This window comes from Electrona antarctica (assembly GCF_951216825.1).
Source record: "Electrona antarctica genome assembly, chromosome: 14".
NCBI classification, from domain to species: domain Eukaryota; kingdom Metazoa; phylum Chordata; class Actinopteri; order Myctophiformes; family Myctophidae; genus Electrona; species Electrona antarctica.
In genome coordinates, this window is record NC_136795.1 from 31546383 (window position 1) to 31571891 (window position 25509).

At 41.8% G+C, this 25509-nt stretch overlaps 1 protein-coding gene across 2 annotated transcripts in view; it reads left to right on the forward strand.

The window, feature by feature from the left end:
- The window catches only part of rbfox1 (RNA binding fox-1 homolog 1), a 110546-nt gene that overhangs the window by 46904 nt on the left and 38133 nt on the right, over window positions 1-25509 (forward strand). The window contains exons 4-9 of one of the 2 annotated variants that reach the window (XM_079520456.1): window positions 668-721; window positions 6937-7029; window positions 11680-11740; window positions 13125-13178; window positions 13510-13545; window positions 22334-22466. In XM_079520456.1, coding sequence (XP_079376582.1) covers window positions 668-721; window positions 6937-7029; window positions 11680-11740; window positions 13125-13178; window positions 13510-13545; window positions 22334-22466 — 431 coding nt within the window. The remainder of the gene's footprint in view (window positions 1-667; window positions 722-6936; window positions 7030-11679; window positions 11741-13124; window positions 13179-13509; window positions 13546-22333; window positions 22467-25509) is intronic. The other variant, XM_079520457.1, reaches the window with a different exon arrangement.

Here is a 25509-nt window from a genome sequence, read left to right on the forward strand (position 1 = left end):
TTAGTTACAGATCCTAAAACACAGTGTCGTAGGATCACCGTTTTCAACGTCATCTTCATATAAGTGGTCTTCACTCTAATGCTCATTCCAAGTTGGGATCATTTCCATCTACTCCCTCTGCGTCTCATTGGTGGGCTACGAATCGTTCCGAAACCAATGACATCATCGATGGGGATTCCAAGCTAATAGAAACTACAGGCAAGGAAAGTTAGCATGCTGTAGAAGCCGTTGTTTATAAAAAAAAAAAAAAAAAGAAAAACAAAAATAAACGAGGGAAAAGCCCTAGTCTAAGACACAGAATCTTACTTTAATGTAACTCCGAGAATGTCCAAATGTTTCACAATCTCAGAGTTAAATGAACACTCAAGTGCACAGTATCTGTTGCAGGCCTGTTTTTTATCATAATCCACTGAGTGAGAAAATGTTTAACCATTTCAAGTCAAGCATCTTGTTTCTCTCCCTTTTTATGAATACATTTTGAATTTCAAAGAAAGAACAAGCAGACTTTGAAGACTTTTAGAAGTTGAGGATGATTTACTTTTAGTGAGATTATGTGTGTTTCAAAGAAAAATAAATGAAGAAACAAAATTAAAAACATGAATTTGAATGAATGAATGTGAAATATGTTCAACAAAAATAACAAGTCTTTCTATCCATTTCTTTGCAGCAATTTGGCAAAATCTTAGACGTGGAAATCATTTTCAACGAACGTGGCTCCAAGGTAAATGCTCCTTCTGTTTCTACCTTTAAAGCTGCATGTGTGTATATGCGTTGCGACGTGTGTGTGTGTGTGTGTGTGTGTGTGTGTGTGTGTGTGTGTGTGTGCGTGTGCGTGTGCGTGTGCGCGTGCGCGTGCGTGTCTGTCTGTCTGTCTCCAATGTGTCTGGTCCAGGAGAGACAAGTACTGTTCTGGTTTCTATTTAAGATCATGTGTGTTTGATCGTTTTGTGGCTGTCGGGTAGATAACCTGTATGTCCAAAACCGTTGCTTTTCAGGAAATGGAGAAAAATAATAAGAACCCATCTTCCAATTGACCCATAGTTATTATTTAGTCCCGGGCTATACATTCAACATTTTAAAACCCTCACACATTTTTCAAAGGTCATGTCTCAGCTGGGCACAGGATCTGACACAAATTTTAACCTGAAGGTCAAGATTCAATTTATCCCCCGAGCAAGGTTCTAGTAGCTCATACTTGCGCAGGATGCCAACAATGGCTGATCTACAAGTTCACAACGTGCCACATCGCGCCACATTGTGAACTTGCAGATCGGGTTTTTCTTTTTGTTACTTTTGTGCCACACTCTTGTTCGACGAGATAAGGCATTCATTAACGGGGGAGAAACATTAAAATAATTGAATTATGGAGATACAAGGTTTCTGCCCGACACCAAGGAGTATGTGTGTATCGTATTGGACTGGCAGTGTGTCAGCCTGCAGCCCATGGCTCCTAGCTAAGTGGTTCAGTCAGTGCCTGCATTTCAATTCCTCCGAGAGAACATAACTCTTCATACAATGGGAATATTGATCGATTGACTTCTTTATTGTCAAAAATGCACTGACTGTACTGTACGTCAAATCAAAGTTTATATAGAGCACATTTAAAAACTACTACCAAAGTGCTGTGCAGAACATTTCATCAGCACAAGAGAACACACAATAGTAAACAACATACTGTACAGAGGCATAATATAAACAGTTCATCAACAACATACCGGACAGAAACAATACGATAAAAGGATGCAAAACAACATATCGTGGGGATTCAAATGCATGAACATGTACTTTGTACAAAATGATACACGTATTATGAGTTGATGGCCTACTGGTTACGTTCCGGGTTCGATTCCCAAACCCAGCGGACCTTTTCTGTGTGTCACACCCAGACTCTTTGCCCGTTTCCTGTCAGATCTCCACTATAAATAAAGTCATAAAAGCCTCAAAAACTATATAATATACATTAAAAAAAAAAAACATAAAGCACACCCACAACAAAAAAATCCTTTCTATGGCTCGGGCTCTAACAGCTGTTACGAGCTTTAACGGTGCAGATACACATAGTGTATATGCGCGAGCCAGTTCTCTTTATTTTCTACAGAAGTAGGCGGCAATTCCGAGCAAAGGATTGGGGGATTGACAGACAGCGAAGTGGAGCAGATGAGGACAGAGTCAAAAAGGTTGAGACTGTCTCACATCGGGTGGAAACCTCATATGTCCAAAACTGTTACTTTTCAGGATTCAAATTCAGAAGTAGCCGAAGTAGCTGATCTACAAGCTCAAAACGCATCAAGGTTGCAGATCTGATGCTTCTGTGTGACGCTGTAGTATGATCAAGTAGGGTGTTAATTTAAAAGAAAAAATAATATGAAGAGAAGAGGTTTCTGCCCGACAGCGACAATTATGCAAATAAGAATCAACTTTCACTGAATATGACAGAGTAGCAAAAATGTTGCAAGCGTTTCGTCAGTGACACACAACACCACTTGAGATTGACGGGAGGAGACGATAACTCTTCCCGGATATTATTCACAGACAGATAAACGGCAACTGAAGGTAATAATAAAGGTTAAATGTGGGTTTGTTTCATTGAGGCGTTTCTGTGTGCCAGCATTATGTTAACTGCACAGCAGAATGCAATATACCCGCAATTATTATTACCTTCAGCTTACCCATCGTTCAAAAAGTTCCATTCTTGGCTTTTGTGCAGTAGGACAAACTGTCTAGATATATTTTGGAGCACTAACAACCAACTCTGAATTGGTGCAAAGAAAAACAAAATAAATGTGTGTGAAAGGTTCTGGAGATCATTGGAGCTTCTAGGATGGATTAAACATTGTGAAAGGTTCTGGAGATCATTGGAGCTTCTAGGATGGATTAAACATTTAAACACAGCTTGCATTTTATCCCAGGCGCCCACCAGCATCAAACAGTGATGGTGAAGGTGACTGAAAATGTGACAAATCTTCAATGCCAAAGATAATTTAGGAGTAAGTTGAGGACAGGCATGTACAGTTGGGTGCCACCGATATTGTCCCTTATCATTTGACCCATTTAGGCCTGACCTCAAAACTTTTAAAAATCCTTCTAAATCCTGAAGGTGGCGCGCTATGAGCTTGTAGATCTGCTATTTTTCAATAGCTAAATTATAACATAATGTTTAAAACACCAAAAGGGGTTCCCGCCCAAAATGGGTTAACTGTCCTTTTGCGCAGATCACGCAAACCTCAGCAAAAAGAAAAGGACAATATCGATGGCCTCCAACTGTACCCGTTCTTGGTTTAGGGACAACTTTAAAGTTTGTAAGTTTAATTATTCTCCTCGTTTAACTTCCACTTCTGAGAAATAAAGTATTTCAAAGGAAAGAATGCATCTTTTAACACTTTGACCTACATTGACAGTAAAGCGGTCATTGTGCTGGTCGTGCATTGAAGATATTTACTCCAATGATGACCCGACCGCATGAAGTGGGACAATATGATTATCATATTGACACAGACATTTGAACTGATGCTCAAGCTTGATTGAGTGGTGTGTTCCCAACCTATTTCATTAGCTCGTCTGTCTCGCCAAGTCTCTCTTGGCGAGCCACATAATCATGGCTGATCGATATCGCTCCAGCTAAATGTCCTACTTACGAAAGGACCTTCACTAGCTGACTTTATCAAAGATGACTCCTTTAAACCAGCGGTGGAAGAAATACTCACATTGTTTTTTGCTTAATCCATTGAGACCTGGAACGCATCCATGTCACGTTAGCGTTTAACCACATTAACCATTAACCCATTTTGGGGCGGGAACCCCTTTTGGTGTTTTAAACATTGTTATAATTTAACTATTGAAAAATAGCAGATCTACAAGCTCATAGCGCGCCACCGAGTGGCGCGCTATGAACTTGTAGGTCTGCTATTTTTGAAAAATCGTTAAAATGTGCCTCAAATCTTTCCGAAAATTGTCATGATTTAGAAAACTTTTTTTTTTTTAATTTCGACGTCAGGCCTGAATGGGTTAAGTGAAAGTAACAGTATCACAATGTAGACCATGCATACTCTGTAAACATCCTGTATTCAACATTTTTGACACAAGTTGTCATCAAAATATAGGCTGCTTCCAATACCAAAGAAAAAGTTTTTCCTCACAATTTGTCATATATTAATTAGCTGATGTACAGTTGGGTGCCACCGATATTGTCCCTTATCATTTGACCCATTTAGGCCTGACCTCAAAATAAAAAAAAAATCCTTCTAAATCCTCCAGTTTTCTGAAATAAATATTTTCACGATTTTTCAAAAATAGCAGACCTACAAGCTCGTAGCGCGCCACTCGGTGGCGCGCTATGAGCTTGTAGATCTGCTATTTTTCAATAGCTAAATTATAACATAATGTTTAAAACACCAAAAGGGGTTTTGCGCAGATCACGCAAACCTCAGCAAAAAGAAAAGGACAATATCGATGGCCTCCAACTGTACAAGCTCACAACTTTGCGACAGTATGTTCAGGGGTGTTATAGTGGCTCAGGGGTAGAGCGGCCGCATGGCAACCAGAGGGTTCCCAGTTTGATCCCGGGCTCCACCCAGAGTTAGTGTTGAAGTGTCCTTATATGAGCAAGACCTTGAACCCCTAATTGCTCCTGATGAGCAGGTTGGTGCCTTGCATGGTTTCCTCTACCATCGGTGTATGAATGTAATGCACAATCTATGTAAAGTGCCTTGATTATAGGCACTATATAAATGCACCATTTACCATATAGTATAAAATAAGGCTTAAATGGTTCATTATTGTAGTGTATTATTAATCTAAATCTAAAAAGTATCTAGTAACTAAAGTTTGCAAATAATCGCAGTGTAGTAGAACTGTAGAACTATAAAGTATTAAAAAAGGTAATTACTCAATTACTGGATAATGAGCAGGTGCGCTTCCTCTATGTGCTTCTTGAGCTGTGGGTGCTCGGCTGAGGAAATTATTGATTGATTGATTGATTGATTGATTGGTTGATTGATTTATTGATTGATTACTTGATTGATTGATTGATTGATTGATTGATTGATTGCGAATGCTCCCTCCCCGAAATAAGAATAAGCCAGAATAAGAAGATTTTGCATCTGAGCCTTTTACGTGGTTATTATTTAGGTGATTATTTTTCAACTCCTTAAATAATATTACCGCCAAATTCTACTTGAGTCCAGCACTCTGTGTCCGGTGGAAACCTCATATGTCAAAGATTCAAATTCAAAAGTAGCAGATCTATAAGCACGCAGATCTACTACAGTGTGTGACGCTGTAATATGATCACGTAGGTCTAAAAAAAATCACAAAAGTTAGAATATAGAGATATAATAAGAGGTTTCAGTCTGACAGCAACTAAATGTACTCAGTAACTTTCCACTATACTGCTTTAAGCGTTTAGAGATGAGCTTGTTTCAGATTGCTTTTATATCCATTACTGCATTTCTGAGTGATTTGGCTCATCATTTCTCTTTTTCCTCTAGCTAATGCCATGCCATAATGCAGCTCAATCAGATTATGTTGTCTTTGCTACATTTGCTCTATTATGAGTCCATTAAAAGGTATCAATTTGTTTTGATTACCAGCTTGATGTACAGTATATGTATTTGTTGTGAACAGCTCATCTCTTGTCCTGGGTTATAAAATCCTGTACGGGTAGCATGATTTTAGTGGCGCTGTGTCACTTTTTTTTATGAATAAAATGTAACGTTGTCCAATCTCCATTGTAGGGTATGTTAATACAATATAACTTATACAATTGGGGTGCATGGTTGTATTTGGTCTCCTTACTCTTCCATTGAGACATGTAGATGGTGTCAAAGGTCATGTCTCACCTATAGACACAGGATCTGACATAGATTTTGACCTAATGGTCGAGATTCATTGTATCGCCTGAGCAAGCAGAACTTGCGCAAGAAACCGTGTTCAAATATGCGGTAGAAGAGGAAAGCTACACTGCTTTAATTTCTTTCAAAAATAGCAGATCTAAAAGCTCACAACACGTTCCATAAGGATTTGTTGTGTTGTTGTGTTGGCTATTTCGGCTAGTTGTGTGATGAAATATTGTGTTTTAACAGTGTTAGAAAAACAAATATTCAAACATTAATAATAAGTTTAACAAAGACTAATGGAGGTTAATGAGGCTCATCACTTTTACAATATTAAAAAAGTACACATCATTAGCCATCATGATCCTTTAAAAAATATTATGAATTTATATTGCGAATGACAAAATATCATCTGGAATTTCATAGTGGTGGATGGATGGATAACTAGTTTTAGGAATTAAACTTTTTTTAATAATGATCAACACTTTAAAAATGTCTTCCGCTTGGTCCTACACAGTAAAATACTCAGTATGGGTGTGTGTACAAATGTAAACATACAGGTCCATGATCTGCGCTGTACATATACGGTTACGTGGGACAAAACTATTTCTTCTACTCATCAGCAGTCCTGTGGAACGGTTTACCTTAACCACTTCAACCCCATGTGGCTGAGCGGAGTCCCTCAGGGCGCTACACTGGGGTCTTTCCTGTTTTCTGTTTTTGTGGGGAAAGCTTTCACTGAAAATAGCACTTGACCTGGTGTTCAAATCTGAAAATGCAACACTTCCGCATTTAAATGGCTACTGTGCATGCTTCTATAATCTGAAACCATAGCTATTGGTAGCTATCTGTTGCTGCTAATTTGGGGTACTTCCGGCAGACTTCCGGGTGCTTCAAACGCCACTGAGTAACGTTCATTGAAATTAAAGCTGGGGGGTGCGGCGGGACAGTTTATAGTTCATATATAACTATCTATGAACTATTCCTGCATGGTTAAATAAAGGTGAAATTAAAAAAAACTCTCTCTCTCTCTCTCTCTCTCTCTCTCTCTCTCTCTCTTCTCTGTCTCTCTCACACACACTCTCTGTGTGTGTCTCTCTCTCAGGGTTTCGGCTTCGTAACGTTCGAGCACAGCGCGGATGCCGATAGAGCCCGGGAGAAGCTACACGGCACGGTGGTCGAGGGCCGCAAGATAGAGGTGCAAAACTCTCAGCTGTGTTTTCATCCACGTCCCCCCTTTATCCTCCTCTGCCTGTACTATCCCTCTTATCCGTGTGTGTGTGTGTGTGTGTGTGTGTGTGTGTGTGTGTGTGTGTGTGTGTGTGTGTGTGTGTGTGTGTGTGTGTGTGTGTGTGTGTGTGTGTGTGTGTGTGTGTGTGTGTGTGTGTGTGTGTGTGTGTGTGTGTGTGTGTGTGTGTGTGCGTGCGTGCGTGGGTGCGTGCGTGGATACCCTCCAACGTGTCCTCATGTCACAATGTCAACCTGACTCCCCCCCCCCCCCAAACACTCACACGCCCCACCCAGCCAACGCTACCCCATCGCCACGCCACCTCCCCCCAAACCCCCCTCCCCCTGCCACAAGTCTCATTAAAGGCAGGGTAAGTGAAATGTTTTTATTTAAAGCTCTATATTCTGATAGTAATCATTGCTGTTGAGTGTTTGTTCAGTGTTGTCTTTCTTTCTTTTTCCTGTATTTATTCAGGAAGCTCTCTTTTTCAAGGACACCCTGATCACAGTTTATAAAACACAATACATATCTCTCCAGCTCTAATAAACGGATAATAGTTTGAGTTGCTAATCGCATCCAATCAGGAGAGAGTACACATTTATTATCAGTGTCCCTGTTATAATTGTTGTCTGTTCTTTGCTTCATCACTTGATGATTTAACTTGTTTATCGTCTCTGTCGGGTGACAACCTCATTATGCCCAATACTGTTACTTTTCAGGTTTCAAATTCAAAAGTAGCAAATCTACAAGCTTGAGCTTGTTGATCTGCAGTGCTACTTTTGATGCTTTTGTTTGGCGCTGTACTGTTATGATCATCATAACCTTTATGATCAAGTAGGGTTAGTTAGAATATGGAGATAAGAGGTTTCTGAGGTTTGCCCGACAGCAATGTTACCCTGTGTCGTATGAGTTCTCTCCCCTGATTGGATGAAATTGGTATCCTGACCTTTTCACTTCACTAGAGCTGGAGAGATGGTGAGACCCCTGTTACTGAACAAAAACTCTATAGCAATGATTACTATCAGAGTAGAAAGCTATTTAACACTTATTTTAATTAAATACAAAAACATCACTTATCCTTCCTTTATTTTGCATAAATTTACATCGTCCATGATGTCAACCATCTGATTCTTGTTATTATTATGTCAGACGTTGCTTGTTTTTCTTTCTTTTTAGTACTTTGTTTCCCTTTTTTATTCCTGAGCCTTGAGCGTGTCTTGTCAATGAGGCTGACCCCAGAAAAGTTTTAGAAATGTATTTTCTTTCTGTGTCAACCTAAAAAAAAGTGTATTCTCCGAGTTGATTTGGTTGTTGCTTAAGGGGGGAACAAAAGGGAGAACGGGTGAAAGGGATTATGGGTATTTACATCTTGGTCGAAAAGGGATTAGAGGTGACCTTTGGGGCAACAAAAGAAAAAAAAATCTGCATTTTCCAAAAGAATCATTTGAAGGGTGAAGGGTTTCAAATTTGATTTCATTTCCCCAAGGGCATCTAATGACACTGTAATGACGCTGTAATGGCCACTTCAAAACCTCACATCACAATGGAGAGCCGTGTTAGTGCCGTGACCTTAACCCCGATTTGAATTTCTCGTGTGTACGCGGTCACAAGAGGCAGACTTCAAAGGGCTTTTAACTGGTGCTCTAGACAAAACGAACATGCTACAATAATGCTAAGTGCATTGCAAAAATCCTGAGTGTTCATTTTAACCCTGAGAGTGTAACTAAATATGACCCAAATACGGGTCCCTCCGGTTACATTGGTACACTCTCGGAGATAAAGGTGCAATAGACAACGTCACTCGGTCGCACTCACAACACCTCTGTTCCATGAGCTTTATTTCCCTGACTCACATCTGTAAAACAGCAATTATGCATTTTGCTATGATGTGACGTGGCCCCCAAGTGTTTTTTTAGGGGGGAACCTATGCCAACCAAAGCGGGTGACGAGTTAGGACGGATTTGACTATATGGCAACGTTTGACGCGAGGGGACGCCCGGCGTCGCCCGCAACGTCGTACGTTGACGGGGGACGCGGTGATCCGCGACTCTGTAGTTGTACGCAACTCAGACGGCTCTGAGGCGGCTGAAGCTGACTTTGCAGAGCTCGGCAAGGCCACTTGACGAGCGCACTGGCCAACAGGCCTCAAGGCTGCTGAAGACGGCCTACTTTGGTCGTTTAAGTGTTTCAGTGGAGGTTTTTTACTACTGGGACCGCTGTAGAATGACGTGATGGGGGTCGCGTCACGCCAAATGTTGCTGTATGGTCAGGCGTTGTCCGAAGCGTCACTACAGTACTACTATAGTCAGGCCCCGAGTTGAAAGAGAGAGGGTTTTGTGCAGCCTGGAACTGGAATGACTGCGGATTATTAAAAAAAACTGCTTTTGGCCACTTGAGTTAAGATGCTGCTTATTCCTTTCTCATCTTCCCCCCTCCTCCTCCTCACCATCTTTTCCAACGGTAGCTCGTTATAGGGCCCCCCGCTCAACACAGTTACCATGGTAACAGTACACAAACAAGTGGGCGGGGCCAAAAGGTTTGGGCATGGTAAGTGTGAGCGAGCCATTCTGCCAGCTTTTTCTTTCTTTCTTTCTTTCTTTCTTTCTTTCTTTCTTTCTTTCTTTCTTTCTTTCTCTCTCTCTCTCTCTCTCTCTCTCTCTCTCTCTCTCTCTCTCTCTCTCTCTCTCTCTCTCTCTCTCTCTCTCTCTCTCTCTCTCTCTCTGGAACGTTTGCCACGCTGAAACTCACATGACCTTTCTTGTTTTTGAATTGTGGTTGGGTTGATGCTGTACATTTTGATTTCTCCTTGCGTTGACGGCGTAAAGCGTGCGTGTCTCTTCACTAAGTGTGTTTCTCCTATGGAGCTGCCGTGATGCGTGAGCCAAGTCCGACTTGAGACATGAACTTTGACTTGTTGTTTGCACCTCTCTCTGGGACTGTTGGAAACCCCATTGATTGTTTTTATTTTTTATTTATAATTTTTGTCTCTTCTCTTCTTGTTTTTGGACGACAAATTGCACCCCACTTGTTTGAGTTGATCCTATAGCTGTTAAGCCGTGGTTTGAAGCTGGAATGATTTGATCATTGATTGATTGACGGATTGACTGATTGACTTGGTTGGTTATTTTTTGTTTGATCGATTTTGTTTTTTTTGTTTGTTTGTTTGTTTGTTTGTTTTTTTCTCGTTCTTTATGTCACAATGTTCCAGTTACATTTGCAATGAATCTTTCTAGAAAAGGCTCTTGGTCTTGGAGTGTGAATGCTATACGTTGCTTCCCTCTCACATCGGTTTCCTTCACACCTGGTTTATATCTCGTCATATGGCGTTGATGTCGTGCGCCGAAAATAGCCGTTCTACTAGCTCGTTATGAGCTCGTGGCTCTGCTACTTTGTAGACACGCGACATGTCATACGACAGATTATAAATGAAGCATCTCACTCTCTTTCCCTCTGGAGGTTGACTGGATGTTGCATATTGTTCCCTTCCCTAACCTCCCTCCTCCGCCACCTCTCCACCGCATGCTGAAATCCTACAACATCTCCACAATATTATGCTTCTCTTTTTTTCTTTTTGTACAAGTGCATCTGTGTATTTTTGACTCTCTTTGTTCCTTTGTGTCTGTACCTGTTGTGTTTTGTCCAAAACATATTCTCGTAAAGTGGGTAGTAGAGCATGCCGGAAAGTTTTTCTTTTCTTTTCTTTTGTCTTTTTTTTGTTTTGGAAATTGGAAAATATGCAAAAGAAAAATCATTTTTGCTTTGGATGTGGTTTTTCTTCAAGTATGTGTCTCTGAATGCTGTTGGGGGAGAGGAGGAAAAAACACAAAACACAAATAATATGGATGTTTGCCATGATGAAATGTACTGCAGATGTTTGTTTTGAAGAGTTGTCTTTGTTCGCTACATTAGCGAGAAAAGAACCATGCATGCACGTTTACTTAACCCATTCAGGCCCGACGTCGAAATTTTAAAAAAAAAGTTTTCTAAATCATGACAATTTTCGGAAAGATTTGAGGCACATTTTAACGATTTTTCAAAAATTGCAGACCTACAAGTTCATAGCGCGCCACTCGGTGGCGCGCTATGAGCTTGTAGATCTGCTATTTTTCAATAGCTAAATTATAACATAATGTTTAAAACACCAAAAGGGGTTCCCGCCCCAAAATGGGTTAATGGTTAATGTGGTTAAACGCTAACGTGACATGGATGCGTTCCAGGTCTCAATGGATTAACCCAATAAGACCGGGTAAGCATCTTTGTCATTTTAGATTGTAGCGTTGGCTATTTAAAAAAATAGCAGATATACAAGCTCACAAGCGCGTCACTTCGTGCCACGCTGCAAGCTTGTACATCTGCTATTTTAGACATTTTTGAAAAAAACAGACAAGAAGATTTATTTTTTTAATCTAAATGATTTAACACAAATCCTCTGTTCTGGGGCTGATCCCTGGCACAAAACATTTCCAGATGGGGGTCCACGGCCATACATACATAAAGTGTGAGAACTACGGCTTTAGAAGGCATTCATTAGAATGGGTCTTAATGGGTTAAGCACTTATCGCAGGGCCTGTGTGTGTCCACGTGTCATCGTGACTTCATGGAATGGTTTTCTCTACCCAGGTCAACAACGCCACAGCCAGAGTAATGACAAATAAAAAGACCGTCAACCCATATGCAAATGGTGAGACCTCGCTCGCCCCGCATGCTGCATGCCATGTTGCTGCATGCGATGTTGCTGCATGCGATGTTCTAATCATTATGGCACTTTTTTCAAGCAGCACACAACACTTCAGGATAACATTGTATCAGAAACTATTAGCCGTTTGTGATGTTTTTGTTCTTTTCCATTTGTTTTTGTTTTTTGAAGTCTAAGTTCTGCGTTCCCAGGGTTTGTACTAGTAGCACTAGGGTTAGGATTAGGGTCGGGAGCAAAACAATTCCCTATAATATTATATCCATTTAGATCCATTTATTAGATTGGATATTGTCTGTGATTTGAGATATTGTACAATTGTTATATGGCATAAGTGTTCTATAAAAATATAAATATCGTATCGGGGAAAATCGGTATCGGCAGATACTCAAAATCAAATCATCGGAAACAGATCGGGAGCAAAAAACCCATGAACGGGACATCCCTAACTAACTAGTACCACCTGAACAAGACCCAAGTTAGTTTCTGAGGACCTTATCTGAGCCATAGAGTATGGAGACTATGAGTTTCACGGCACGGCATATGGTTCACTCACTTCTTGTAGTCAAAAAGAGTCCAACAACTAGGAATCAGCAGCGAGGAGCAGTGCTTTCTCAGTCAAACCAAAAGACCACATGGACCGTCGGATACACCCGTCACGTGTGATTTGTCATGTTTTAGAGGCGCGTTTGTTTTCCACGTGTCATATTATATGCAGTTACAGTGGTATACTACTGTTTACTACTTGTACTACTGTGCAAAATGGTGTGTGACACAGCCTAACACAGATTGTATCATCATATACAGTGGTGGAAAAAGTATTCTCATGTCAAGTTAAAGTATCAATACTGCTGTCCGGAATTAAAAATGTACTTGAGTAAAAGTTTAAAAGTATCGGTATCAAAATGTACTTAAAAAGTACAAAACGTAGAAAGTACTCATTAATCAGAATGTCCCAACGAAAACGTGCTGCGTGATGCTATAGATAGACTTTCATGAATATAAATTAATCTCATCCAAACACAGCTGTTTTTAATTACAGAACTACTCCGTTTTGAATCTCATTCAAGATGACGTCCAGACAGTGTTGACACTGACACTGATCAGCACACAAAAATATGCATCCGAAAACATCTGTATCATGCCATAGCCTGAAGGGATGGAACCTTCTGATTGGTTGTAAGGCCGTTTCAGACTGAACCTTCAAAATAAAATGACCGAAAATGTCATTTCAGTGCCACTTTAAATCTTTTAGGGATGCTTTTAGTTACAATGATCTTTTCATTTTCCTGAAGTTCATGGGTCAACACAAATGTGTCTGAGAGTATAGTACTGTAGATGTCTGACGGTCAGTCTCTGTCTCACTCTCTAGGCTGGAAGTTAAATCCAGTGGTCGGCGCCGTCTACAGTCCAGAATTCTATGCAGGTAAGAAGACAACAATCACTGCACACCTGCTGTTCAAACTATTCTCTTTCAGATATTCACAATGTTTGGTCTGATGCATATGTTAAAAAGACGGTTGACTCTTGAGGCCCTTATACTTATTTGCCATATTTTACTGTTTTGAAAACATTAATAAAATACTTCAACTAGCCGATCTACATCGACACGTTGTGAGCTTGTAGATCGGCTATTTGAACTATTGTATAAAGATTTTTAATATATAACCCTGATGTATTATCCTTTTTCCCCTTATGAGGATGAGCAGGAAAATGGTCTTCACAATTACTATTTCTCAAATTCTATTATACTATAGGACTAGGACTACAGATTGCCCTCACAAGTAATACAAGTATGTGGACGCACGCACGCACGCACGCACGCATGCACGCACGTCGCACGCACGCACGCACGCACGCACGCACGCACGCACGCACGCACGCACGCATGCACGCACGCACGCACGCACGCACGCCCCGCTGCTCAGTCCTGCCCTCCGTCCTCCCTGTGCTGACCTTGCTCTCCTCTCCGTCATTAACCTTGGTCCATTATGCTGAAAAAAATCATGATTTTATGATAATAGGCTCAAAGACGGATCAAACAAAAAGAGAGAACCAAAGAAAAGAGAGCAAGAGAGCGAGAGGAGAATAGAGCGAAGTGTTCATGTCGGGAGGAAACCTTGTATGTCCAAAACATTTTGTTTCGTTTTGTTTTTTATTTTATTTTCAGGAAATGCATTGTATCGTATCGCCATCATGAACCAATATCGTATGTATCGTATCGTCAACCATATCGCTGTTAAAGTGTATTGTTACACCCCTAGTTCCAGTTGATCCACTAGATGTGATTTATATAATCCACAGACCACTTTCAACTTCACTTTAATAATAATAATAATAATAATAATAATAATCATCATTATTATTATTAAATAATTGCTAATTTTTGCTACGTTGTCACTGTAGTATGACCAAGTAGGGCATTAATTAATTAATCCCCCCCCCCCAAACAAAAGTTGAATTTCGGAGATATGAGGCTTCTGCCCGACAGCAACTAAAGGAAGAAGAGCAAAGAAAAAGCGATGAAGGACGAGAGAGAGAGAAACCTAATTGTTCGCCTCTTGCAAGGACATCAAAAGGACTCAAATGTATTTTATAAATTAAAATCAATATTTCCAATTTCTCCCGACAGTCGTTTTCCTAATTCAGCCGCACATTCTTTTAATTACAAAATGGCTCCCTATCGATTCGCTTTTGTCTCGCCTTTCAAGCGGGCAAAACACAATTACTGCGCCTGATTTATACTCCAGTCTGCGGAGCGCTGTGTCTCATGTGCCAACGGAAATAGCCGATCTACAAGCTCATAGCGCATCGCAGGATGAGTGTGAGCTTGTAGATTGACTATTTTTTGTGTGTGTGTGTGTGTGTGTGTGTGTGTGTGTGTGTGTGTGTGTGTGTGTGTGTGTGTGTGTGTGTGTGTGTGTGTGTGTGTGTGTACACGCACGCACCCACGCACCCACGCACCCACGCACGCACGCACGTATTAATATACTCGTGAGGACATCAACATTTTAGCAGTGATGGAATAAGTACTCACATGTTTTACTTTACGTAAGTAGAAGTATTAATACTGCACTGTAGAAATACTCTGTTGCAAGTAAAATTCCAGTATTTGAAATAGTAGGCTACTTGCGTAAAAAGTACAAAAGTATTGGCATGCATACTTAAAGTATACCAAAAGTTATGTTGTTAGTTACTGCAAGAGTGAGGTCTAGCCAACACCATGGGGCTTCCTGGATCGCTGCCCTCCACACTTTCCAATCTAACATCAGGTTCTTGAGCAGTGTTGTTATAGCTAAACTAAATTGTACCAAAAGTAAAAGTACTCATTGTGCAGGATGTCTCATTTCAAATAGCCAAATATATACCTGTATATACAGTATACAGTAGGGCTGTAGTGGGTAATGTATGTTTTATTTGTGACAATAATATAAATGTACAAAGTAACTACTAGTAACTAAAGCTGTCAAATAATTGTAGTGGAGTAAAAATTTGCCTCAGAGATGTAGTAAAGTAGGTCACACACACACACACACACACACACACACACACACACACACACACACACACACACACACACACACACACACACACACACACACACACACACACACACACACACACACACACACACACACACAGAGAGAAGACTGTTTACAAGTTTCCTCCGCAGCCTCGCCCCTTTTTTTCTTCCATCAGTAATTAGGGACTGATTAATATGCAGTGATTGTGTTAATTGTGGACGAGGTGTGGACTCGTAGTGACTAATTAGACAGGGCGGCCATTGGCAGGTGGCCTCGGCCAGATCAGATGAGGAATGAACGGGACATTGTTTCGCTGTCTGGTGCTGGAAACCACATATGTCCACAAAGTGCTCCTTTTAAAAGAAAGAAAATGAATACATATCTGCAAGCTCACAGTGTGTCGCGAGTCTCGCGGCAGGTTGTGAGCTTGTTGTAGAGCGGTTATTTTGGCTATACTTTTGTGCGACACTCTTGCATGATGAAGTATAGGGCCTGACTAAAAACAGAAGTCTAACGTTTTAATAATGGAGATACAAGGTTTCTGCCCAACAGCAACTATTTGCATTCATTTATTGCATGCATGCATTGATTTACACATTCATTAATTGATTCACTCACTCACTCACTCACTCACTCACTCACTCACTCACTCACTCACTCACTCACTCACTCACTCACTCACACTTACTCACTCACTCACTCACTCACTCACTCACTCACTCACTCACTCACTCACTCACTCACACTTATTCACTCACACTTATTCACTCACTCACTCACTCACTCACTCACTCACTCACTCACTCACTCACTCACTCACTCACTCACTCACTCACTCACACTTATTCACTCACACTTATTCACTCACTCACTCACTCACTCACTCACTCACTCAATCAATCGCTCACTCACACTTATTCACTCATTTATGCATGCCATTCATTCATTCATCAATTCATTCATTCATCAATTCATTCATTCATTCATTCATGCATTCATTCATTCATTCATTCATTCATTCATGCATTCATTCATTCATTTAGAATTGATTCGGTGAAATGCTTGAAGAATTGTTTGTGATATTAGGACAGGGCGCATTTCACCAGTGCGACTATATTTTGTAAAACACAGTTTTTTTGTTTTGTTGCTGATAATTCACATGCCCGTCGTGAAGACCTGATGTTAAGTAAAACCAACATAAAGCAAGGCAAGACAAAAGAGAGAGATCAAAAGAGATTGAGAGATTGAGAGAGAGAGAGCGAGAGAGAGAGCGAGAGAGAGAGAGAGAGAGAGAGAGAAAGAGAGCGAGAGAAGAATGAGTAACGAGCTGCAGGTGTCAGAAAGTGATTAAGCGTGTACATTAATTAATGTTTCTTTCTTAATACGGTGGGACACAGTGTTACTGTTGGGGGAAACGGTGATAAAGTGTACACGCCCCCTCCACACGCACAAACGCGTATGCACACACGCACACACACACACACACACACACACACACACACACACACACACACACACACACACACACACACACACACACACACACACAGAGAGCTGCAAACAAGCAGTGGTGACAAGTATAAGTATTGTAAGTTGTATGTAGCACATTTAGTGTTTCAATATATTTATACTTATACTTCATTACATTTTTACTACACAGTTTGTTTTGACAGATTTAGTAAAACACGTTACCATGTTAAATCGATGATTTATGATTCTGTCCCTCGGGCATATCTTGCACGCCACTGAACCGGCTGAAGTGGACATCGCAGCGTTCGTTTTGTTTTAGCTCTTTGTATTAATTTAAGGTCAAATCAGTTGAGTTTGGCCTAGCGTTGAATCGTTCATTTCATACATAGCAGACCTACAAAGGCGGGACATTGCATTTTGTGTCAAGAGATTTTATGTAGAGAGGGGGGGGAAGGAGTGTATGAGGAACAAACATTTTTGTGTCAAAGACAACTGTACATGTATTTGGGCAGACCAACATCTGAAAATAGTTGGTGCCATACACGATTTCAGATTTATCATTTCAAATAAAATTCTAAATGTTTTGACTGTGCACAGCACGTCAGCAGGTGTCTCATTGCAATGCAATGTCAGCCTGCAGATCGTCCATTTTGAAACAGCTGATATAAATTATAGCCTACATCCTTACTGGGTCAAATGATTTGAATGCTTATCGTCTCTGTCGGGTGGAAACCTCATACAGTATGTCCAAAACTGTTACTTTTCACAATTCAAATTCATAAAGTATCCAAAGTAACAGATCCACAAGCCCGCAATGCAGCGTGAAGCATTGCGTTTTGAGCTTGCAGATCCGCTACGCTATACTTTTGATACTTTTGTGTTACGGTGTTGTGTTGTGTGGTCATGATCATGTATAGGACTTAATTTACGAAACAGTCTGTCTGCCTGTCCGGGTATAGCTCAGTCTTTCCTCACTGTCCCAGTAGCTCAGTCTTTCCTCCCTGTCTGGGTAGCTCAGTCTTTCCTCACTGTCTGGGTAGCTCAGTCTTTCCTCACTGTCCCAGTAGCTCAGTCTTTCCTCACTGTCCCAGTAGCTCAGTCTTTCCTCACTGTCTGGGTAGCTCAGTCTTTCCTCACTGTCTGGGCAGCTCAGTCTTTCCACCACAAGGTCATGGGTTCCATCTCCGGCACTGCCAATTCAGCGTATGAGTAGCACGGTTTAAGTGTGGCAAGTTGTGCTGTAAGTACTGGAAGCTGATTGTAGGTGTTTACAACACAACAGGCAAAGTTAGAATATGGACATACTGTACGAGGTTTCTGCCCGACAGCAACGTTATGTTAACTAATTTTGTTGGGGACCCCCTGGAAAAAAACACAGTAAATGATTAGTATTTAGCATGTGTCCCCCTATAAGCACACCTTTCATTCAATTAGCCTGCACCCAGAAGAAGCCGGGGGGGATGGAGGAATGTGATCCGTGTGACTTTAAGGTGTCTTCAGCAAATCAAGGTGACAAAAGATGAATAGGAACAATTACCGCCGTCACCTCTCCCTTCCTCCGTACCCAAGAAAGAAAAAAGGAAAAACTACCCCTTTTCCTTAAAGCCTCCATTTTTCATCAGGTCAATGAATGATTCACCGTTTCTATTAGCATTATATTACCAGCCCCTTTTTTGAAGAGATGTATAATTAGGTTTGCGGACGACGTCTTCATCTTCCCCTCTCAACCTCTGCTCCCCCCCCCCCCCCCCCCCCCGGCCCCTCAAATTAAACCTGGCACTATAGTCGTTCCCACTGAAAAAAAGAAAGGAGAAAAAAAAACCTGCCCTTTCTATTAAGATTAATGATAAGTTAATAACAATACTAAGGCATATCTTACTATACTTCACTTGCGAGCCCTTTCCCCCCTTTTCCTTGGTACAGTGACCTGCACCTTTATAGCTTTCCCTTTCTTTTCCGTGATAGGTTTGAAATTAGGAACACCTGTGGTGTGGGCAAAAAAAAGAAGACAAAAACAAGACCTGAGAACTATTAATGGACAGCTGATTGGCTGTTGCGGTAGAGCGCGACCCTCAATCACCCATTGGAATGTAAATGCATGCCTTTCAGCCTTTGTATCCTACTCGTCTGGCAGGTATATCTCTTTGAAAACCTTTAGTGCTAGGATTGTGCGCAGGGAGACGACAATTAACACATGATCTTGCCTGCCCAAAACGTAATTCCTGGATACGCCACTGGATGAGATGGTGCCTTGTTGACCTTGAATGGGAAGTGAGAAGGTTTCTGTAGCCAGTCTGTATATGTACTGTATATACTGTATATGTACTGTATGTACAACAATGGAGGGAGGAAATGTCAAACTAATAATTGCATTAATGCTTTAATCGTGTAATTTATTTATTTATTTGAACAAAAGAAAATATTTGCAGATATGACAATTGACAAAAATACACAAATAAATTACCGGTACCAATAATTATAATAATAATAAATAGATAATGTGGTTTGGTGAATTTTGGAAATGGCTGACTATTTTTGACAGATGAAATTATGCAAAACAAACTATTGTGATCATCTTCCATCCATACAGTAATTGGGATCAGGCGATTGTGTATTGTGAGAGGCCTAATTGAGTGTTGATGACGGTGCACGGTGTGGATGGAGGCAGCTCAGCGTGCACCGCGTGAAACACCTGGTTTTCAGCGAATCCTGCATATTAACAACCCTCACAAAAACAAGCTGATTGAAGATGAATCAACCTTTTTCTTTTTCTTTCTTTTTTTATTTATTCCGCAAGCAATTCATGATTCTTTAAACAGTTAACCGTCTGCCTGCCGCCATTCATTAATCCCTCGATTGCGTATTGCCAAGGTTTTATCGCGCGTAACACTTACTTTGAAGATCCAAATATCCGTAATCGCATTGTTCCTGTGAAAAGCTGCTGTGTGTGGTATCATGACCGGTTGTTGTTGTCTCGCTCGGCGGTGGAAAAAGCTGACCGCGAGTATCACAGCGCCTGCTACAGGCCGTTGAAAACGCTTGTCTGGGACAAAGCGTCCTCTGCAATGTCGCTTCTGTGAGATAAAGCCGTCTGAAACCAGAGCCGGCAATGTAAGTGGATGCGCGCGCATTTTCAAAATGGCCGCGCCCATTGTGTCAGAAGCATAACAAAGCTAACTGACGGTAGATTTCGATACGATCGTATTAAAACATGCATTAATTAATACATCGCTGTTAAAACGGCTTTTCCGTTTGTGGCAGGCCACAAGATTCTACGTTTTAAAATTCCTATGTTCCCGGCAGGCCTCGTGTTAACAGGCTTGCCGAGTCTCAACTCCAGTCTTCCAACAGGAAGAATTTACCAGTTACACGTGTTTTATTATAGTTCAAAGGAGTAATATATTTCTGTAACTTTGACATTGATTTCTTACCAAAGTGAGTAAGCCAGTCGGTGCAACAACACCCTTGACACCCTTAACTCGTTCACTGCCAGAGTAAATAAATAAATAATCCACCCTATGCCCAGCTTTGTGCATGGTGCGTGTGTACACCATGCCGGTGATTTGATTGGCTGAGCACGGAATTGAGAATAAAAAGTGAGGACGCCACAAGTAAAGTGATTAGCCGGATTGGACTTGAGGATAAAAGTGAGGACAGAAAAGGGAGGACCACGTTGGGCTAGTGGTCCAAGTGCATGCCACATATAGGCTCTGGCCTGACACCGCGTTGGGCTAGTGGTCCAAGTGCATGCCACATATAGGCTCTGGCCTGACACTGCGTTGGGCTAGTGGTCCAAGTGCATGCCACATATAGGCTCTGGCCTGACACCACGTTGGGCTAGTGGTCCAAGTGCATGCCACATATAGGCTCTGGCCTGACACCGCGTTGGGCTAGTGGTCCAAGTGCATGCCACATATAGGCTCTGGCCTGACACCGCGTTGGGCTAGTGGTCCAAGTGCATGCCACATATAGGCTTTGGCCTGACACCGCGTTGGGCTAGTGGTCCAAGTGCATGCCACATATAGGCTCTGGCCTGACACCGCGTTGCGTATTCCAGTCCTGTTAATGACGACCTTTGTGTCTTTCCCCTTCTCTCTCCCTCTTTCGTGTCCATCTTCACTTGATACTATCAATAAGGGCAGAAAAGCGCAACCCTCACTTAAGTTCACACGGGTGTGATTATTTTCCTTACCTTTGAAGTGGTTACAGAATATTTATCTCCACTATGCTTGATCCTACTATCCTATCCTATCCTATCACGGAGCCTTTCTCTGTGCTTTAGCGTTCCATAGTTAGGGTCCATAGAATGTATACGCATACATAAAGTGAGTGGCAAATCGAGTGGCAACGTGAGTGACAAAGTGAGTTTAACGGCAACCGTTTGAACGAACGTTGTTCAAACGTCGAACAACGTTCGAATGATGTCGTTCTAACGTCGTTCAAATTACATTCAAACGTTGCTCAATCTCCAAACTGCAACCAACCAACCAACTCCAACCACATCCCGAACACAAGGTTGCACAGACTTGGTGAGCTGCAGGCACACAGTAACATGTGTAGCACAAACACTGAAACAAAATCTTCAAAGAAACAACAACAGGATATGGCCATGAATACAAAACAAAACAAAAAAAGACAAAGGAGAAAAATAATCACTTTTCTGTTTAGATTTATGGGCTATCAAGGCCAGAAAGTCGTTTTCTGCCACTCAGTAGGTGTTCCCACGTAACTTCCGGGTATGATGATGATGTCACGCGCATATAGGGTGTACCAAAATCTCCTGGAGGGGGCGTCAACATATGTGTCACGTGGTAGCGGCCGCCATACTTGCTGGCTTGTCTGGTTTGTTTACATTGAGCGACTATCAGGTGTGCTTGTATACGTTCTTTTTTTAAACTGACCTCACAATGGTGCAGACTTGCTCAGTAAATAAGTGCCACAGCAGGTCACGTCGAGGGAATGAGCCAGAAAACGGAATTAGATTTTCAGCTTTCCAGCATGGAGACAGCATCAAGGAACCCAGATTGACGAGTTTACAAAAAGACGTAGAATGGCTTGGATCTCGGCTGTACGGCGCACGGGCGCAGAGACATAACGTTCAACAAAGTATCTAAGCACAGCCGTGTTTGTTCACAACATTTTCCTTGTCCTTGTAATGTATTTGGGCCCGACGTTCATTCTATCTATCCTGGTGTTGGTTCACTATGTTGTCGCCAAGAACGAGCTCAATATTTACAAAAACATACCACCGTCACTCTATTCTAGAATGTAATGCCCACGAGAGGGCCGTCCCTAGCTTTTCAGACGCCGCCCTCCTCTTGGTGACGTACACGTTTTCACACGCTATACACTCTATTGAAAATACCATCATGGCGACACACAAGACGAGATGGAGGCGTTTCTAAAAGTGATTGCAGCAGTTTTTTTTTCCCAATCGCGTGATTTCCTGGTTTCTGGTTTTCTATGAGAGTCTAACGGTGACTCATTGGTTAGTGAAGAGCGCCATTTAGCATAAAAACTACAAACACGCATCTTTGGCAGCTGGTGAATGTGTTGACGCTCAATCTGTTTCTCTTCCCCTCTGCAGTACCGGGCTTCCCTTACCCAGCAGCCACTGCGGCGGCAGCCTACAGAGGGGCCCACCTACGAGGTAGAGGACGCACCGTTTACAACACGTTCAGGGCCGCCGCCCCTCCCCCACACATCCCTGCGTACGGAGGGTGAGCATCATCATATCAGCCTCTGTTACTGTACTACTGTACGCCTCCATCTCTGTAACCATGGGCTTTCTATCTGTTACTGTACTACTGTACGCCTCCATCTCTGTAACCATGGGCTTTCTATCTGTTACTGTACTACTGTACGCCTCCATCTCTGTAACCATGGGCTTTCTATCTGTTACTGTACTACTGTACGCCTCCATCTCTGTAACCATGGGCTTTCTATCTGTTACTATACTACTGTACGCCTCCATCTCTGTAACCATTGGCTTTCTACACCTAAGCCGTAAGTTCAGGCTGGTCCGGTGCATCTCATCCGGAGCAGGAGTCAGTACATCAGTGGTTCTCAAACTAATGGTCCGGCCAGTGGTCCTTGAGAGGGTTCCAGGTGGTCCCCAGCTAAATGATGGAGAGTTGGTAACCAAATGGACCCTTATTATATAGCTTTAGCTCTCGAGAGCGTAACATGAAAACAAATTGACCTTTACGGGTCCATTTGGTTTCATTTTACGCTCTCAAGAGTAAAATTATTGTTAAACATCTGCATTACTTAATTTGCAAGAAGTCTACACAATTAGAGAATCAACATTATCTCTCCTATGGTACCACATCAATACAGCATGGAATTGTGGATAAAATCTTATCCACAACATTTGGGTGTCTGGGAGGTTAAATCTCATTAAATGGTGGTCCGTGACTCAAATTCCAAATAAATAATGGACCTTGATATGAAAAGGGTTGAAAACCACTGTTGTAGATTATGAAGGTAGAAAGGCTTTGACACGCTGCTTTCACACAGGCAGCTGCAAAAGATACACAGCATATTTGTAGCTTTGTATCTGAAGTTGGAACCAGCTCAAATTATTTGTAGCTTTTGTAGCAGCTACGGATGTTAGGCTGAATCTTCATGACGCTGCCTGGCGTCCATTGAAAAAGAATGGTAGCCTGTATCTTTGTATCTGCCAGTGTGAATGCAGCAAATATAATTATTCAACCTGTGAATGAAAAGAAAATGTTTCGAAATCTTCTGTAAATAGTCTGTCTGTCTCTCTTTATCTCTCTCTGGGTCGTTCACAAGCAATTCGTTCAAAGGTCTTTTGTGTGTGAACGAACGGGAACAAATTCGGTCAATTTGTCCTCAAACGTTATCGTCCTCGAGTTGTTCTTTTATCCCCTTGTGTGGAAAAGCATGGTAAAGTCAGTCGGTGGCAAAATGCTGTAACATTTGATTGGCTGAAGAGAGACTTCTTTCATAAGAAGTAGTGAACAGTGAACAAATTATTGGAACTAATGTTCGAAATAACTTGAATCACTGAAACAAACGATGATTCCCATCACACTCTAGAATGCTAGAATGGAGGGGGAGGGGGGAGTGGGTGGGGGAGGGGGGAGTGGGTGGGTCAGCAGAGCGGTGCATGCCTAGCCCTGCCATGCCTAACACAACAATGACCCCCAATACACGCCCACGCCCTACACTTGCACACACACACACACACACACACACACACACACACACACACACACACACACACATGCACGCGCACGCACGCACACGCACACACCGCAACATGCATGAATGGAACCAATGGGCATGCCTGGAGGACGTTTAACCCCTTTGCTCGGACTTGTGGGAAGTGTTGTTGATATCATGGTCTTGTTGTAACCGCGGGGCTTTGAGCAACAAAACACATGCATGGAAATTATGATGGTGGCGGGGGGGCTTCTATAACACACCCACCTATCCCCCCGCCCCCAACTTTCTTTTTCTTTCTAGTTTTTTGGCTACTCTTGAATTTTGGTCCTGTTGCCAAAAAACACACACACAAAACCCCCAAGCTCCTCTCCCTCCTCCGCTGCCCCTATACCGACAGAGCCAAAGACCCCCTTCCCCTGTTTGTACAGCTCTCATAGTAGTTAAATAAACACAGAGGACATCGGCCCCATGTCTCCCTGCGCTGCATGGTGGATGGATGCCACGCCCCCATCTCTAGCGTGGGCAGACCTGATCTCCAGAACCACCACTATTTATTCTTTTATTTTCATTTTCAAATCATGACAACAAACACAATTTTTTGGGCCCAACAAATAATTAGAAAGAAGAAAAAAACACTTTTTTTTGTTGTTTTTCTTCTTTGTAATTATTTGTTTGGTCCAAAATATTGTTTGTGTTGTCATGAGTTGTCACGACTCGAGTTGGCTTTGTCCGCGGCGTAACCGTCTTTAAATAAATACTTTAAGAAATGTCTATAGGAAAAATGCATTGGGTTTCATTTCCTGGTCCATGGTAGGGGGCGGGACTGCGACGCTCTATATATGGGGGCTTTCCCCATGTATGGGGATTTTGAGTGACTGACGGACCTTCGGTCGCAATTATTAACTTATACAATTGGGATGGTTGTATTTTGTCTCCCTGCTCTTCTATTGAGACATTTAGACCACACAGGATCCAATAGCTTGTAACGCTCAGATACTAAAACAGTTACTAAAAATCACGGGGTAGTAATGATCCTCCTTTAAAGATAAAATTGATACGTTTCAAACATGTAGCATGCACTGAATGCTTTCCACATGTAAACCACTGACTGAATGAATGCTTTCCACATGTAAACCCCTGACTGAATGAATGCTTTCCACATGTAAACCCCTGACTGAATGAATGCTTTCCACATGTAAACCACTGACTGAATGAATGCTTTCCACATGTAAACCACTGACTGTATGAATGCTTTCCACATGTAAACCACTGACTGAATGAATGCTTTCCACATGTAAACCACTGACTGAGTGAATGCTTTCCACATGTAAACCACTGACTGAATGAATGCTTTCCACATGTAAACCACTGACTGAAGGAATGCTTTCCACATGTAAACCACTGACTGAAGGAATGCTTTCCACATGTAAACCACTGACTGAATGAATGCTTTCCACATGTAAACCACTGACTGAATGAATGCTTTCCACATGTAAACCACTGACTGACTGAATGCTTTCCACATGTAAACCACTGACTGAATGAATGCTTTCCACATGTAAACCACTG